Below are 18,997 nucleotides of genomic sequence, written 5' to 3'. Positions count from 1 at the left end.
CTGAAAATAAATATACTAGACTTAATTTTGAATAGAAATCGAATGAAACTAGTCCCATCTTCATAGGATAAGTATTTGCTGAGATACTGAAAAGACGGGTATAATGAATATTTTTAAAAAATTTTCGCCTTTGTTCATACCTCGCTTCATAATAAAGATAAATACAATCAGATTTCTGCAATCGTCTGCAAATGAGTTTTCATATAGGGTCTACCTTTAAAAATTTTTTATATCTTTAAGTACTTGCGAGATATAAAAAAATGGTGACAATGGAATACGCGCGAAAAAGTACCAAGCATAGTATTTCAAGAACGGTTAAAAATTTAAAAATCTTTTCAACGTAGGGTATACCTAAAATCACGAATGAAGCACAGCGCATCCAATTTCATGGACCTGTGACTTCATTAACTCGAGTTATCACTAAATTCTTAAAACTTTTTTTAAAACACATTCCTTATCATATCTTGATTTTTAGAAGTCCTATAAAGATATGAATAGGTTTAATGAATTTCTCGTAAAAAAATGATCTAGAAAAAAGCATTTATTTAAAAATTTATAACATTATCATAGAAATCGTCATTTACAAAAAAATATTCCGCAATTTCGCCCTTCAACTTTGAATCCTTATAACTCCTGAAGTTTTAATTTTGTTATATTGTTGATTATATTCAAAATTCATCCCGTCTTAAGGGCTATTGAATGAATATAGTTGCATAATCCAATTCCTATAAAAGTTGTTTTTTTTAATTTTTATTATAAAAAATTTTTTTAGTTATTCATTTTTTTTTATTTATTTATTGTTTTAGTATAAAAAAATTTATATTTAATCAACATAGCAATTTTAAAAAAAAAAAATTATACATATGTATAATATTCAAATATTCAAAAAAAATTTCTAGTACGTCAGTTACTTTAAAATTAAGCTATTATTTTTTATGTTCAATTAATTTGATCTATTATATGATTGATAATTTTTTCACATTAAAAAAACTTTATAATTTTTGTTCAATTTTTTTATAAAAACTGGAAAAAGGTTTTCAAATAATTAAAATTTTCAATTTAATTATAATAAAGTTTATTATTGACAAAAATAACGTAGTATTTGAATTAATATTATAATTTTAGAAATTTTCTCACTCAAAAAAAATATAAATAACTAGTTATAAGTTATAAATTAATAAAATGCTTAAAAATTAAAATGAATTTAAAATAATAAAACTGTTAAAAATTTATACTTTGCAAATAAATATAAAAAAATACTAAAGTACAATACTCTTAAAAAATAGTTTTTTTTTTATTTAAGAATAGAACTGATTAAATGGAAAGTTTAAATACTATTTACTACACTTTTAAATCACAAAAACTGCAAATTGAAAAACAAAAATTTGATGTCGTTGATGTTTTGAAATAGGTATTTTTAAAGTTAAAAAAGTTAGGATAATAAATCCTTATGATTTTTCAATATTATATACTGCATATTATCTAACAATTAAAAAATATCACTGACAATATTTATATTTTAGACTTATGTCGAAGAGTTTTGTTTCAAAATTAAAAAGATATTATTTTTTTTTATATATAAGAAATAATATTTAAAAATTGTTTATAAAAAAAATGTTTATTTTGATTTAACAATATATTGTATATGACATTAATTTTTTCAAACAAAGCTTTTTGAATGAAGCATTTTTTTGTAAAAATTAAGGAATACATGGATAAATAAAAAATAAAGTAATATGGAGTTAAACAATGGATAAATATCTTTAGCATCCACCACAACCTCCACCTCCTCCTCCACAGGAGCTTCCACCACCACAACCTCCACCTCCTCCTCCACAGGAGCTTCCGCCACCACAGCCTCCACCTCCTCCACAGGAGCTTCCACCGCCACAACCTCCACCTCCTCCACAGGAGCTTCCGCCACCACAGCCTCCACCTCCTCCTCCACAGGAGCTTCCACCACCACAGCCTCCACCTCCTCCTCCACAGGAGCTTCCACCACCACAGCCTCCTCCACAGGAGCTTCCACCGCCACAACCTCCACCTCCTCCACAGGAGCTTCCACCGCCACAACCTCCACCTCCTCCACAAGAGCTTCCACCACCACAGCCTCCTCCACAGGAGCTTCCACCTCCACAGCCACTATCACATCCTCCTCCACAACTTGGAGCTGGAGCTGAACATCCTCCTCCACAACTTGGAGCTGGTGCAGAACAACCACATCCACCTCCACCACCACCACCTCCACCGAAGAGGAAAGCTTCATTTGCAATGGTAAATGCAAGAATGGCAACAATACATGAGAAGAACTTCATTTTATAATCAACAAATAAAATAATTTTTAAGTATCAAGAAGTCGTAAAAATTTAATAAACAAATTCTTTTTGTAAAAAATGTAGAATTCGTTATTTTTATGGATAATGAATAAAAATTCATTGCTTATATAAGGATGAAGTAATTGAAATGTGACCCTTAGGCATTTAAAATGTATATTTAATAATATCAAAAACATCAATTGTTCTAAATAATAATTTTTTATTATTGGCAATAATAGATTCATGATTAAACCAGTATTTTTTTTAATTATTTTATATAGATGCCGGATTAATGATATTTTTATTTGTGTTTTATAAAAATTATATTTGAATATGATAATATAATATCTAAGGATACAACAATATGTAAAAAATATTTGTAAAAACAATTTTTTTAATTATATTTTTTTTTATTCAAAACAAGTTTTAAAACTTTTAAAATGATTTATTAATTGGTGATGGTAATAAGATGAAGAAGAACGTGACAATGCTATAATAATGAACATTATTATAAAATGTTAATAACGTATATTTATTCTTAAGAGTCTCTCAGTTTTCAAGTAATAGTTTAGGTAAGCATTACTTTTTCTATATTGATAAATTTCAATGAATCTTTATTTTAAATAACTTTATTATATCACCTTTACATCAACTATTATATATTGCGTTATAATTTAAAAAAAGTTTTATCTAAGTATATTTTAAAAAAAAATAACCAGATACAATTTAAGTTAATAAGTTTGAGTTATTTGTTATTGTAAGTTTATACAATAAAAAATACTATACTTAACCATTATTGGGGTAAAATAAGTGATACTTTAATTTTTTTTTTTCAATACATTACACTTGACCATTAAACAAGTTTTGTTAAATCATTTAAATATCTTTTCATCAATTCTTCCTTCTGTATCTTTTAAAAAGGTATATTATCACTTTTTAAATATATATAGAAGAGTGATATTAAATTAACCGTTATTTTTAAGAATTATTCCTATTATCTGGTATATGTATCATTTTCGTGACTTAATATACTTCAACACTTTGTGAGTAGGTAGTACTTTAAATTTATTAATATAATTGAAAAATTTACTATATATATATCATTATATACCTTAAAAATTATTCATTCCAAAAATAATTTATTTTAATTTATATAATTAATAATGATAAAAGTTCTCCTTTTTTTATCTTTTATTTCTATTGTTTTAACACAAATTTTTGTACCTTCTAATACTCCAGGATCAACTGGATGTGTAGTTACTGCTAAAAAACTTTTTTCAAATGGAAATTTTATTAGAGAATTAGCTGATAATGAATTAAAAGAAATAACAAGATATCAAAAAGATCTTGTAGAATATAAGAAAAAAATTGATTCTGCCTTTGAAAATGCTGATAATCTTGAAAAAGAAGGATCAAAACCACCACCTGTTCCTGTTAAACCAACTTTACCAAGTTTCTGTTTAGGAAAAGATACAGTTTCATATGTTTTAGCTGGTTGTAAAGTTCAAGTATGTTATTAATTTATTAAATAATAATTAAAAAAATATTTTTTTTTACAGAATTATAAAGTATATATTAATTCTCAATATGTAAGAGATCTTGAAAAAGATGAAAAAAGAAAACTTGATCAATTTATTGATGCTATGACTAGTAATAAGACAAATGAAAAGAAACCACAAATAAATTTAGATTTTTGCCATGAATTTTAAAAAAATAATAATATATTTAAGATAATATACCAAAAAATCAAAGTTAATAATGTATACAAAGCATTTTTTATGATAAGCTTTAATAACATTCATAAAAAAGTACAGTTAATAATTTTTAAATAATAAAGCTTTTTTAAAAACTTTTAGATCATTAAAATTGTATTAATTTTTGTTTTTTTTTTATCATTAACCAAGAAAGAATATTTTAAAAAGATATTTTTTTAAAAAAAATAGCTTATTCCAAGTCATGACCTTCTTCATCATACTCTCCTTCCTCATCAGCAGTTGCCTCTTGATATTGTTGATATTCAGAGACGAGATCATTCATATTTGATTCAGCTTCAGTAAATTCCATTTCATCCATTCCTTCACCAGTATACCAATGAAGGAAAGCCTTCCTTCTAAACATACTTGTAAATTGTTCACTAATTCTTTTAAATAATTCTTGAATTGCTGTACTATTTCCAATAAATGTTGCTGCCATTTTAACTCCTCTTGGAGGAATATCACAAACAGCAGTTTTAACATTATTTGGAATCCATTCCACAAAATATGAACTATTTTTATTTTGAACATTTAACATTTGTTCATCAACTTCTTTCATTGACATTCGTCCTCTGAAAATTGCTGCAACTGTAAGGTACCTTCCATGTCTTGGATCACATGCTGCCATCATATTTTTAGCATCAAACATTTGTTGAGTTAATTCAGGTACAGTTAATGCTCTATATTGTTGTGATCCTCTAGATGTTAATGGTGCAAAACCAGGCATAAAGAAATGAAGACGTGGAAATGGTACCATATTTACGGCTAATTTTCTTAAATCAGCATTTAATTGACCTGGAAAACGAAGGCATGTAGTAACTCCAGACATAGTCATTGAGACAAGATGATTAAGATCTCCATATGTTGGTGTTTGAAGTTTTAATGTTCTAAAACAAATATCATATAAAGCTTCATTATCAATACAAAATGTTTCATCAGTATTTTCAACAAGTTGATGAACAGATAAAGTGGCATTGTATGGTTCAACAACAGTATCAGAAACTTTTGGTGATGGTACAACAGAATAAGTATTCATTATTCTATCAGGATATTCTTCACGAATTTTAGAAATAAGAAGTGTTCCCATACCTGAACCTGTACCACCTCCAAGTGAATGTGTTAATTGAAAACCTTGTAAACAATCACAACTTTCTGCTTCTTTTCTAACAACATCCAATACATTATCAACTAATTCTGCACCTTCAGTGTAATGACCTTTAGCCCAATTATTTCCAGCTCCACTTTGCCCAAATACATAGTTATCGGGACGGAAAAGTTGTCCATATGGACCAGCTCTAACAGAATCCATAGTTCCTGGTTCTAAATCTACTAAAACAGCTCTGGGAACATATTTTCCCCCAGAGGCTTCATTATAATAAACATTAATTCTTTCTAATTGAAGATCAGAATCTCCATTATAAGCACCATTTGGTTCAATACCATGTTCATCTGAGATAACCTCCCAGAATTTTGCACCAATTTGGTTACCACATTGTCCTGCTTGAATATGAACAATTTCTCTCATGATTATTTATTTTAAAAAAATCTAAAATAAATAAAAAAAAAATAATAATAAATTTTTTTTAATATTAATAAATATTAAATATAAAAAAAAAATTGTAACAAGTTATAATATTATGTATCAATTAAATAATATTATATATATATATATATATATAAATACAATACAAAGACTTAAATTTTAATCGAAAAGAATAATGCTAAATAAATAAACAATAGTATGGCAAGATTTCATATAATGGCAAGTATATTGAATAATTAAAAGCACAATATAGTGAAAAGTCTATTGGTTTTCCTTTTCTCTCTCTCTATCTTCTTACATATGAAAAAAAAAAAATAGAAAGTAGAAAGGCATGTGTTAAAAGAAGTCAAAATGAACATATATATATATATATGTACATATATACATATACATATACTCCTCCCTTGAAATTGTAATCCATTAGCCATCTGCTTCTTCATACTAACTAATCTTTATCAACTGGACCATAACAAAAGAATTGTACGTTTAAAGATAGAGGCTAATAAGTATATGCTCAGTTGGATAAATTTAAATGGGTAGGGAATGGAAAGGATATAATTGTATAAATTCTGGTTGAAAAATGAAAATTAACTTGTCCTTCTATGTAATCGGCATTTTATAATGTTCATATATATTTTTTATTATTTAAATATAGTACATTAATAGTATATATAAGAAATTTTTATGAAACTTTTATTTTCATATTAAAAAAAAAATATAATAATGTTATTATATTATTTATAAGAAATTTAATGATAAAAAGTATATAATTATTTTTCATAATAAAATGACAAAGTATACTTTTAAAATAAAAAAATTATATTTAAAATTATTTAAATAAAATAAATAGTTATTTTAATAAAATAAGTAATTCAAATAAAAGATATATTTATCTTTAAACTTTATGTACGTATAAATCCAATATTTTATATCTTCTGGTAACTATGGAGATTATTATTAATAACAGGATATTCAGTACCTTTATTTAAAATATACATGTAACATATGCTTTTGTACTTACTTCTTTTAATATAATAATTTGTTTCAATAGTTCTTTGGTTATTAAGAAAAGTTAAGAATTCACAGGAAAATAGAAATAATTACATTTTCATTTTTCAATGTTTTTTTCCTTTTTTCTTATAAATTCTTTACATGGTTCTTTACAAAAAAAAAAAACTTTAAGGTAAATATTTTAGTGCAACCTAAATAGTTTGCAATATTTTTTAAGATAACAGAAAAATAAAATAAAATTTCTAACCAAAAAAAAAAAAAGAAATTTTTAATACATATTAAAAAAAAATATATATAATATTCTTGTTATAAAAATTTTACTACATGAATAATAACTTCTTTTTTTTTTAATTCCTGTAAATGGAATGTTGAATGATATTTAAAATAAAGGCAAAAAAAAATAATTTTTATTTTGTAGATAATTTTTATGATAATAAAAAACCAGAAAATAATTATTTTATATTTAAAATATTTTGCTGAAAAATAAATTTATTATGAATAAATAACAAACTTTAACAAAGAATATTTGGTATTTGAAAATTTGACGTCAGAAAGTGATGTAAGAAATGTCTGTAAATTTGTTTTGTATAATATTTATCTTGAAGTTCTATCAAATCTTGTTTATTTATATCCTGTTTAATAACTAATTTTGATAAACATTATAAAAACAAAAATTTTTCTCACTTTTTTTATTTTTTTAAAACAAAACTTATTATGAAGTGGTTATCAATTTTACTTATTATTCTACCATTTACATATGGTACTATTGTATTTAAACAAGTACAGTTAAGTTCAGGTGGATCATCTTGTGGAGGATCTTCTTGTGGTGGATGTGCGGCTGCAGCACCACCAGCAATGCCTTCTTGTGGTAGAAAAAAAAGAGAAATTGGTGAACCACCAGTAGAAATTACCCATGATAATGTCATATGTACAGATGATGAATTAAAAAAAATTATATCAGAGGTAATTTAATAATTTTTTTTTAACCAAACAACATAATATATTTAATTTTTTAGAATTTATCTGATGATGTAAAAGAAAGTATCAATTCAATTCGTCTTGGATTAATGAGAAATGCAACGGATTCCAAATTTGCAGTTATCTGTGGCCAACAAACATTTTCCTTCAAATCGCGATCAAATAAATTGTGTGTTGTTGGAAATGCAAAAGTTGCATGTCATATCTTTGAACTTTAACAAGTCCAAATTTTAAATTAATTTATTTTATATAATTTAATATTTTTTTATTTATTATAAGCATTTAGTTATAATTAAAATATAAAATTAACATCTTTTAAAATTAAAAAATTTTGTTATCATTTTTAAAAAGTAAATGTATAAGTTAAGTAGAACAAGAGAACTAGTTTAATTGTTTATTAAATATATATTAGATCTTTGTCGTATAATATAAAAAATTACATATAAATTAACATGATGCCTATAATTTTATCAAAATTATACTTTAGAAAAATGAATTTCACTTTATTTCTTCTAATTTTATTTTCTCTCATTGCTTGTGGGGCTCCGTATGTTTATAATTTAATACTTAATTGTATAATGTTTTTTTTTTCCAGACAATATTATTATGGATGGAGAAGACCATATTATGGACCACGTTACTTTCCTTATTATAGACCAACCGTTTCAAGAACAGTTGTTGTAAAAAATACTTACCATGGATAATTTAAAAATTATAATTAAAAACTTATATACAATATTTACTTTTTTATTAGAAAAATAAATAAATTTTATCATTTCAAATTTTCTAAGTTATATTTTAACATTCCAAATAAAATTTAAATTGTTAATTATTTTAAAAAAAAAAGATCTACGAAAACAAATAAATAATATATGTTTATATAATCATAAATTAAAACTCAGTCATTTATTTATTAGAAAATTAGGAACATAAAAAAAATTATATAAATTACTTAAATTTTGTATTATAATTTAAAATTAATTTATCAAAGTTTTTTTTAATGAAAAATTAATTAAAAACATTTGTACAATCGTTTAAGTTAGTGTTGATTAAAACTTTAATTATCCAAACAACAATAATAATATTTTATTAATATTAAATTTATCTATTTTTTATATAACCAAGATGTATAGAATGTTTCTTTTTTTTCAAGTATCAGTAAAAAATGACACTTAATATTTTTGTTTTTTTTTTATTATATTTGTAATTTGGTAAATTTATACTGTAATTCACTAAATTTTATCTATTAAATTATTAATCAACAAAAGTACAAATAAAAAAACAAACATTCTATTGAGAAAAAGAGAACATGCTACTGCAAATATCACAAGTCAAGGTCAAATAAAACTTTTCAGTAAATAAGGAAACAAAAATTGTTTGTGTCAATGAAAAAGAATATTTACAAAAAATATAGAGAAAAAAATAAGAATGTAAAAAGAAAACTGTAAAATAATTTAAAATTTAAAGATAAAAAATTTAATCATATAATATAATATGTTTCTTTCTAATTACTATTAAAATAGTCTATAAGACACTGGATATTTCTTGAGAAGTTTATTAGAAAGGGAATTTGAAATATGAATCCATCCTAGTGTTTCTGTTATTTCAACAATTGCAGTATCAACGTCACGATTATTGATATATTTTTTATCTTCTTGTAATTTATTTAAATATTTCAAAGCAAGACCTAAATTTTCATTTGCCACACAATATTTTATTGTTTGAAGAAGAATTTTTGCATCTCCTTCATCAATCCATTTTATTAAATTATTGTAAGCATCATTAACGTCAGCTAAAGTATACTTTTCTCCACTTTCTGGTACAATTTCGTAAGTTGTTGTACCAGAATCAACTACACTTACTATATTTTCATCTATACTTTCTTTTACTTCATCTTTTTTCTTCTCATCTTTTTTTTCTACATCTGAAGATTTTATAGATAGGAAATTTTTTCTAAATATTTTTGGAATTCTTGATGTTGATATTGCTAAATTTGAATCAACAATATAATCGAACTTAGCTATGTAAGCAGCAATTATAACCTTTTTTTTATCTTCCATAATTTTCTTTAATTTATCATTTTCAGAAATATTACCTTGTTTTTTACCAAAATATTTAAATAATTCATCTTCATCTACATTCTTAAGAATATTGTCACAGGTTTCAAGAATAAGTTTATTGTCATCATGCTTAAGAGCCTGGATTCTGCGTAAAAATTCATAATAAAATTCAGGTTTTTCAGAAAATTCTGTTATTAATCTTGTCAATAATTCCTGAGCTAATGACATTTCAGATGCTTTTGATAATCCAGATAAAAGAATAGATTTTATGGATGATTCTTTAGATTCTTTTTCTGTGCTTGCTGTTAACGTACAAAGAAGGCTACCTTTTTCAGTCTTAGCAGTTGTATCGTATGTAATTATGTAATGGCATGGATATCTGACAACTTGTTTGGCATTAACATGATCATTTCTAACAAAACTCATTGTACCATTTAGGATAGTTCCAGCACAAGCTTCTTTGGGTAATTTATCTGATGGAATTGATGATATAAAAATCATCTTACTTTCACCGGGTTGAAAAGATAATGAAGAAATTTTCTTTGTTCCAGATACAAATTGCCCATTTGGAGTTGTATACATTTCAGGATCAATACTTTTAGAAAGCTTAGATCTAAAAGTTAATGGTAATTCTTGATATTTTTCTAATAAAGCATCTGATTCATGACGAAGTTGGGCCTGAATTTTGTAGTCACCTTTTTCTAATTTTACTGGAAATCTTTTTGTAAAAGACGATGAAGAATGAATATATTTTTTGGAATCTGAAAATACTTGTATAAGCATGTGATCAATTCCACTTTCATACAACATTTCAGATAACCCAAGGTAATCAAATACACAATCAGTTGTTTTTGATAAACTTAAATTGTAATTTAATTGAAGTTTGAAAATTTGAGTCCCATCATAAAAGAGATCTCTTGATCCAAGTGGTTCAATTTTTGCAGCAAAAGGCTTAAGATTAATGCTCATTTTTTTGAACGTTATTGTTGGATTTGATGTATATTGGTTAAAATTTGAGTTAGTTAGTAGTAGAGGTGAAAATAAATTAGATGAATTAATATAAAATGTAGATAATGCTGGTTTTAATCCAAAGAATTCTATTTCATAGGATAATTCAGAATTTCCAATACAGTGCCAAAATTTCGTTAAACTAATTTCAACTGTATAATTGTCTTGAACTTTAACAGTATGAGAAACCTCTTGATCTGGTTCCATAGTAAAAAATTTAAATAGTTCGGAATTTCTGTATGCTGAAGAAGGTATTAATTGAACACAATGAATAATGTACTTTGAAACAACATCACCACCACAGTTTTTCAATTTAATATTAAAATAAGAACATCCGTTTGGAACATCAACAAAAAGTCTTTGAGAAATTGAAGGAATCATCTCAAGAGTATTGCAAATTTTTCCACTCTTATCAACAGTCATTGGATTAATAACGGTTATTGGAATTGTAAATAATGGCCCAAGTTCTTTGTGATCTGTTTCAAAACCTAAAATTTCTGTGTATTTAACAGTACCAGGAGGTACTTGTGTTGGATCAACAGAAATTGAAAATGATTTACCATCAGAGGGTAAGTTTACAAATTTAGGGTATTTTACAAATGAACTTTTGCAGGTCAAGACACAATTAGCCTCAAAACCTATTTGTTTTTCAACACTACTCGATGGATTAAACTTTGGAACTACTGAAACAGCGTGCTCTTTTATTTTTAATGTATCATATTTTTCACGTAAATAAACACCTCTCATTTTTTTTCCGTTGTTTCCAATTCTAATTTCAAAACCTGTCAAATCGGGATCAATGAATGAAAATGAAGAATTTTTGGCATACTCAAAAGCATTATCAATCTGTACCAAGCCTTTTCCATAACCAAACGGATCTGAAATTTTGGAATCTAAAGGCAAAGCAGTATTCTCAAGCATCATCCTCATTCTAAATGGAGATATAGGTACATTTTGTTCTTTCAATGCAGAAATAAGACATGAAACAGCACCTACAGCATTTGGAGAACTCATACTTGTTCCATTCATAAGTTGATTTCCTTTAGCACAATATTTTGGGACACCACAAATAGCACCACCTGGAGCAACTATTGAAACACCCAACCATCCATCTGAATTCGGACCTCTTGAAGACCATGGATACATGTTTCCACATACTTTATGACGAATGGAGTACATTGATTCAGACATGGCATTTGTTACACAAGCTCCAACACTAATGACAGAAGATGTTGTAGATCCAGGACAACCCCCAGTTGATAAAGCTGGACCATTGTTTCCAGCTGAAGACAAAAATGTTATACCATATTTATTTACCATTGTATTAATAGCTTCAATGATTCTGCCTTCATTTGGTAAATTTACAGCTTCACCGTATGAAAGATTCACAATATCAACTTTCATTTCAATACACATATTGAATGCTCTCATTAAAGCAGCTCCTGTTTCAATTGAACCTAATCTAGAATCTCCAATACACATAGAAACAATCTGAGCTCCAGGGGACATTCCATCTCTGTCTCTATTATCAGGATAATGTCCAGCAGCTATATTTGCTACATGACTTCCATGTGATCCTATTGGTGTGACAATCTCCAATAAATTACCGTTATCTCTCATTGTAAATGAATAAGATAATTTATCAATGTCATTTAAAAATGCATACTCACCAGATTCTTTATATGTTGACAAAAGTGAACATATTCCAAGCCTACCTCTATAGCTGGTATCTAAACATATTTTCCATGATTTTTTACTATCTTGGAATGCAATAATATCAGCAACAGGACCTTCATCATCTTCATATTTGTCAGCATTTTTTAAAAACTCTAATTGCGCAATCAAGTCATCTCTCTTTGTCTTATCAATAATCTTTTCACTTTTTCCACCAATCTCTTCTTCATGTTTACTTAACGCTTTTCTTACATCAGCAAGACTAAGATTCTGAGCACTTTTCCAAATATTTTCTTTTTTGTATTCATTAACTCGTGTCACGAGATCCTTTGAATACAATTCATAAATATTTTTTATTCCAATATGATATTTTCCTGAAGGATTATCCCATGATTCCGGAATTTTAAGTTTTCTTCCTGTTAATCCAATAATAACACCATCCTTGGGTGTAACAATCTTTGACATATCAACATCTCCTGCTCCAGAACAATCAATGACATCAATGATTTTTCTTTCGCCCGTAGTTGTTACCTAGATAGATAACAAATAAAATTTTCATTCATTTAAATTTTTCTATTAAAAAATAGTAAAAAAAATTACCTGTAAAGATGGTAGTGATACATCAACTCCCGTATCTAGAATAGCAATTAACACATTCCTTCCATCGTATTCAGGGTATTTATCAAGAAATAATTTCTAAAAAAACAATATTCAATTTATTATAAATTACAAAAAAATTTACCTGTTGAGTTGGAATTTTAGGTATTAGTTCCTGAACTGGAAATTCCTCTAGTACATTAGTATCTTGAAATTCATCCATTTTTTTTTTGTTATTGTTAGCAATAGTGGTTGTGTAACCAGAAAAATTAAATGAATGACTAGAAAAATTTCTCGTTTTGTTTACAGTAAAAAAAGTTGTGGCCGCTTTTTGTTGGTTTTTCTTTATAAGAGATAACGAATAATTTGATAGGCTTCGACTGGCTTTGAACTCTCTGCCGTTACCCAATTTTTTTAATACATTATAGTCTCTAGGATATATTTTAATTTTCGATAAAAACATCGCTGACTATTTACTCTTACCCTGTCTTAATTTTTAGAAATAATTAAAAAATTTGTCAAAACCCTAGAATTAGTCGATTAAAAATTTTTAAAATTATTTTTTTTTTCAATTGAAAAATGAATTAACATTTAAAATATTGGGTACCTTTTTGTCTTACCACGGAAATATATATTTAGATTATAAAATTATCTTATATTAATCTTTATAATACTCCTTACTTGTTAAATATTTTTTATACATTTGACGGATATCTATATCACTCATACATATTAAAGCAATAATTTATATTAATCTTAAAAATTAAAATAATTAAAAAAATATATTTATTTATTTAATTTTTTGTTTTAAATGTTAACTTTTTATCATTTATTGTAATTATAATCATTTAATCAATTTTTGGATATTATTATTTGTAATAAATTATCAACTTTTTTTCCTTCTGGTAATTATGATTTTTGTATACTTTTAATTTTTTTTTTTAATTTTAAATAACTTTTATAAATTTATTCACAGAATAATAAAAACATTCTATTAATTATAATAATTATTTTGTTGAAAAAAAATGTTTTGTATTTCAGATATTTACTGTTTGTGCTATTTTAATTATTTTCATTTAGAATAAATTGTTATCATTTTTTTAAAATTTTAAAATTATATAAGTTTTCATTATGATAATATATTAGGTTTTGGTGGAATTTAAATTTTTAATAGGTTGTAAAAAATATACAATAATTTTTTTCAACTTTTTTTAAGTTACCAATTATATGTATAAAATTTGAAAATAATAAAGTTATAATGTTTGAAAAAGAAACAAAAAAATGAATGATCGTTGATTATTGCATATATCTGGCTTGACAAATTAAAAACCATTAGTCGTAAAAAGTAAAAGTATGCTAATGAAAAAACATGATAACAATAAATGATGAACAAAAATATTCTTCTATGGTAACGTTATTCGTATATAGTTAGTAATTAACCAAAATATCTAATAAAAAAATTTTTTTAATAAAATTTTCTCTATAAGAACATCTTTCAAATACTTTTCCACGGGAGGTTGTTGTGATTTAATCTTTGCTATTATTTTTTTAAAAACGATTTTGAAAATTATTTGTTTATTAAAGATCAAATACTCTTTTTATATTTTTTTAAAAATTTATTAATAAAATTAAATTTTATTTATAAAAATTATTACTAATAAAATTTTATTTTATCATTAAAGAAGTACTTTTTTTTTCAACTTTCAAAATAATTATCAATTTACTTTGTTTTTCAAAAAAAATTTTCCATTATTTATCATTAAATTAAATACATTTCTTTTATTAAAAATAATTCTTTTTTTATTAATATTATAATATATATTATTTTTATTTAATAGGAAGGACTATGTTATGACCTGTATATGCATCATATACTGTTAACAATTACCTCTTTCTTAATTTTTAGAATGTTAATAAAAATTTGTCTAAACCCTTAAATTAATCAATTAAAATTTTTTTTTTTTTAATTATTTTTTCTTATTAAAAGGGAATTAGAAGAAAAATGACATATTACTCCAATTCTTTCCCTCTTGTACAGAATTACGCATATGTGTCAATTGAAACAGCGTCCTACGACGAACACTTTACAGCGGTACCTACCGCAATATGACCATTGGAAGATAGTATTCAGGATTATTTATTTCGTTTTCTTGACGATTGATAATAACAATCTTCATTTTTTTTCAGGTTATACAAGATGTCTGAGAATATTGTGGTACAATTACTCCAAAAAAACACTCCTTCTAATAATGGTGAAGATGTTATTGTATCCGGTATTACAGAAGATAGGAAGCAACAGCCGCAACGGTTTTATCAACGTAATACTAACAATGTAAGGTTTTTATAATTAATTAAATTTTAATCAATTATTATTATTTAAAGGTACTCCCAAGAGTTGTGCAAATACCTCAACAAATAACTCCTAGAAATTTACCACCTAACACTGTTGTCGTTACACCCAAAGTAACTGTCACTAATCAACGATCGAGTAACTCTGTCTTTTGTAATTCTTCATTGAATATCAGTAGTCTTAAACGGCCTCTTGATTCAACTGCTCAATCTAATGAATTTACATCATATTATAGAAAATACAATAAAAATCCTGATAAGTCAAAAGGTCTACGACATTTCAGTGCTAAAGTTTGTGAAAAAGTTAAAGAAAAGGGATCAACAAATTATTCGGAGGTTGCCGATGAATTAGTAAAAGAATATTTTGATTCTTTACCAAGTCCTCCTGTTTCACATGTACGTTGATTAAATATTTTATTACTTTGTTTATTAATTTTTTTTCTAATTAAGGAGAAACAACAATATGACATGAAAAATATTAGAAGGCGTGTTTATGATGCTTTAAATGTCTTAATGGCAATGAACATTATTGATAAGGAACGCAAACAAATAACATGGGTTGGCTTACCAACATCATCACTTCATGAATGTAGACGTTTAATGGATGATAGAGTTCAGCGACTAGAGAGGATAGCCAGAAAACGTGAACAATTGTTAGAGACTATGGCACAACTTGTAGCGCATAAAAATCTTATAAATAGAAATAAAGAGTATGAAAAAAGGAATGGTCATCCAGATGAAAATTCAATAATTGGTTTACCATATATTATTGTAAGTACAAGTAAAGATACAACTATAAATTGTGAAATAAGTGATGACAAGACAGAATATACGTTAAATTTTGATTCTCCATTTGAAATTTTGGATGATATTGTTGTTCTCAAAAACAATGGTCTTTCGCTTGGTCTAGAAAAACCAAATCCATCAAAAGAATTGGTAGACAGATGTAAATCTTATTTACCTGACTCTGTACGGACGGCTGTTGATAGATTGCTGACACCTCCTGACTTTGAAGATCGGAGTATAAAGATTGAAAGAACAAGTAGTACTTTTAAGTCGCCTCAAAAAGTTCCTGTCATAAGAGTTCCTTCGGTAGTTCCAACGGTTGTTCCTTCAACAGTTCCTAGGAGACCTATCTATAGAGTGAGAAGAGAAGGAAGTACAATAAGTTTATTTCCATTAAAAACAACAATAAAACGTTAATATCTTTATATTATCCTAAATACATATATATTATATAGACAAAAATGAGTTGTGGAAATTTTTCTTCGATTTTTTAATTTTTCATAAACATTTCTAAAATTTAAAAAAAGCGCAGACACTTTTTCCAAAAAAAATTTACATTTTCATCTAGGTACAACAGCAAAAACTGCAACATTAACATTTGCTTCGAAATGGTCATTTGAGGTGGAATTTTGTTTTAAGGGTAAAATAGTTGTTATGTGAGATTTATGTAAAAAATATATTGCAAGCTAAAGTTAAAATTTGTAAAACTTTTTAGTAAAATTGAAAAATCTTTTCTGGGGATTAATTTTTTTTTATACTTTGAGTACTATAAAATTGCTTTGTTTTTTTTGGTCCATAGAATATCTTATGCAAATGAAATTTTTTTTATTTATTTTAATGTAATTTTAATATGATATTGGAGAGATAAATTATGTAGCATTTTCTAATGGAATAATCATCACTAAAGATGCATAATTTGCTTTTGAGTTATGGATTATAAAACACTCTATTCTCCAGAGCAGCATGATTTTTATTTAAAAATATATTTTAATTATGAATTCAAATATAAGTATTTAAACTATAGAGGAAATTTTAATGAAACATAAAATGTTTATCAATCTATTCAGTGTCCAATACACTCAAATACATGCTTTTTGCCATCAAGACAAATTAAATAAAAAAAAAATTGTTTTTTTTCTAAAAGTTGAATTACATTTTAAAAATATAAATAATTTTGTTAAAACTTTAAATAAATTACTTTTTTTTTACCAAATATTTTTAGAATGATAAAATATCTTTCTTATTAATTTTCAAAGTAAAGTTTACTTGATCAATAAGTATATGTTTGTATAGATAATAACAAAATTAACTCAAATTAAGTATCTCGTAGTTAAAATAATATCTTTTTGAACATAATGAATAAATAAATGCTTTATTGTAAGTATTTATATTTCAAAAAAAATTTATTAATCCTTGTCAACAAGTACTTGAAATAACGAATTTTTTGTTATTTTATATCTTAAAGTATTATATCAACTGCTTCCAATCAGTTATTGTGGAAAGGTTGTTTTTTTCTAGAAAAATATCTATTATATATTTGATAATTTTTTTTATGTTAACTAATAAAAATTAATTAGATTTATAATAGCAATATAATATACAAGATACATCAGGTAATAAATGATAACTTTGGAATGTTTAACTTTTGTTATAAGTTATTTTAAAAAATCTGAATATTTTTAAATGAAAAGTTTTTAATAATAAAATAAAAATGATTTTATTTGTAATTTTTTTTAATAAATTGTACTTATATAAAAAAAATACAAATGTAATTTCCTTATTCTAAAACTTTTAATATAACTTTATATAAAAAATTTAAATGATAACTGTCAACCTATAGAGTCTTACATTAAATTTAGAAAACTATAATATAATATAAGTAGAAAAATATATTTTTTATCAATTTTAATTTCAACAAAAAAAAATGTATGTAAGTTATATATATTATATACTATAATATAAAAGATTTACTAAAATTAAATTTTATTTATTTATCTAAAAATTGTGTATAGAAAAACACAACCATTTATGGCGGGATGGCCGAGTGGTTAAGGCGATGGTTTTAGGCACCATTTTCGTAAGATTCATGGGTTCGAATCCCATTCTCGTCAAATTCTTTTCGATACTGAAGTTTTGTTAACGCTAAAATTACCACAACATACTAATTTTCATTTTGTTAACAAAAAATATTTTATTAAAATATATTTTCAACTGTTAAATTGCTTTTAATATTTTCTAAATAAATTTAATAATTCATTTTAGATACTTTTAACATTTTATAAATATTATATTTCTTTTTTAAAACTTTATTTAAACTCTTATCCAATATTTTACAATTTAATAAGCTTTTTTTATTTTATTTTTAAATTTTAAATGACATAATGTTTATATATTAAATTTGTTAAATATTTTTGTAATTCCCTAACATTAGTTAGGCTAGAAAGAAAAAATTATGGATATGTAGAAATTTACACTTTTGAAATAACCTTTTTATTCATTAAACTTCATTAGTAATATTTATTGAATTGTGGGAAAATTTTTGTAAAATGATAATATTATTACATATACAAGGTCAAAATCATATTTTTTACTTCAGGCAAAATCTTGGAAATAAATAACTGTAATAAATTAGTGATGTTAAAAGTCAACAAAGGCAAGATAATCAATTATATATACATGAAATATTTTTAAAAAAATAATCATATTAAAAATTTTTATTAAATTAAATTTTATAAATAAAAAAAAAGTGTAAAATATTGTTACATTAGATTAACATTTTATAATCAAAAAATTTTTATATATTTATTATATTTTTTCTAAAAATTTGATTAAATTTAAAAAAATAATCAGATCATCTTAAAATTATTTATTTATTTTTGTATTTTTAAAAAAAAAATTTTAGACGTTGAACAATTAAAATAA

The 18,997-nt window shown here is 24.7% G+C and overlaps 6 protein-coding genes across 6 annotated transcripts; 3 read left to right on the top strand and 3 right to left on the bottom strand.

Annotated features, from left to right (window-relative positions):
• Positions 1 to 1,763: 1,763 nt before the first annotated feature.
• SRAE_2000390500 (Hypothetical protein) lies at positions 1,764 to 2,315 on the bottom strand (the record flags this gene model as incomplete). Its single annotated transcript, XM_024642712.1, has 1 exon — positions 1,764 to 2,315. The coding sequence occupies one exon, from the start codon at positions 2,313 to 2,315 to the stop codon at positions 1,764 to 1,766; it is 552 nt and encodes a 183-aa protein (XP_024508455.1).
• A 1,163-nt stretch (positions 2,316 to 3,478) lies between these two features.
• Positions 3,479 to 4,024, top strand: SRAE_2000390400 (Proteinase inhibitor I33, aspin domain-containing protein; the record flags this gene model as incomplete). The annotated part of the gene is made up of 2 exons (XM_024642711.1): positions 3,479 to 3,823; positions 3,875 to 4,024. The coding sequence occupies 2 exons, from the start codon at positions 3,479 to 3,481 to the stop codon at positions 4,022 to 4,024; spliced, it is 495 nt and encodes a 164-aa protein (XP_024508454.1).
• Positions 4,025 to 4,259: 235 nt separating this feature from the next.
• Positions 4,260 to 5,594, bottom strand: SRAE_2000390300 (Tubulin beta-2A chain; the record flags this gene model as incomplete). Its single annotated transcript, XM_024642710.1, has 1 exon — positions 4,260 to 5,594. One exon carries the CDS (start codon positions 5,592 to 5,594, stop codon positions 4,260 to 4,262), a length of 1,335 nt encoding a protein of 444 aa, XP_024508453.1.
• Positions 5,595 to 7,337: 1,743 nt separating this feature from the next.
• SRAE_2000390200 (Ground-like domain-containing protein) lies at positions 7,338 to 7,819 on the top strand (the record flags this gene model as incomplete). Its single annotated transcript, XM_024642709.1, has 2 exons — positions 7,338 to 7,586; positions 7,640 to 7,819. 2 exons carry the CDS (start codon positions 7,338 to 7,340, stop codon positions 7,817 to 7,819), a joined length of 429 nt encoding a protein of 142 aa, XP_024508452.1.
• A 1,296-nt stretch (positions 7,820 to 9,115) lies between these two features.
• Positions 9,116 to 13,163, bottom strand: SRAE_2000390100 (Tripeptidyl-peptidase 2; the record flags this gene model as incomplete). Its single annotated transcript, XM_024642707.1, has 3 exons — positions 9,116 to 12,874; positions 12,944 to 13,039; positions 13,086 to 13,163. 3 exons carry the CDS (start codon positions 13,161 to 13,163, stop codon positions 9,116 to 9,118), a joined length of 3,933 nt encoding a protein of 1,310 aa, XP_024508451.1.
• Positions 13,164 to 15,137: 1,974 nt separating this feature from the next.
• On the top strand, positions 15,138 to 16,492 carry SRAE_2000390000 (Transcription factor Dp; the record flags this gene model as incomplete). The annotated part of the gene is made up of 3 exons (XM_024642706.1): positions 15,138 to 15,272; positions 15,323 to 15,685; positions 15,740 to 16,492. 3 exons carry the CDS (start codon positions 15,138 to 15,140, stop codon positions 16,490 to 16,492), a joined length of 1,251 nt encoding a protein of 416 aa, XP_024508450.1.
• Between the last annotated feature and the right edge of the window lie 2,505 nt (positions 16,493 to 18,997).

The sequence above is a fragment of the Strongyloides ratti genome (assembly GCF_001040885.1).
Source record: "Strongyloides ratti genome assembly S_ratti_ED321, chromosome : 2".
Lineage (NCBI taxonomy): Eukaryota > Metazoa > Nematoda > Chromadorea > Rhabditida > Strongyloididae > Strongyloides > Strongyloides ratti.
This window is presented reverse-complemented; position numbering and strand designations above follow the sequence as displayed.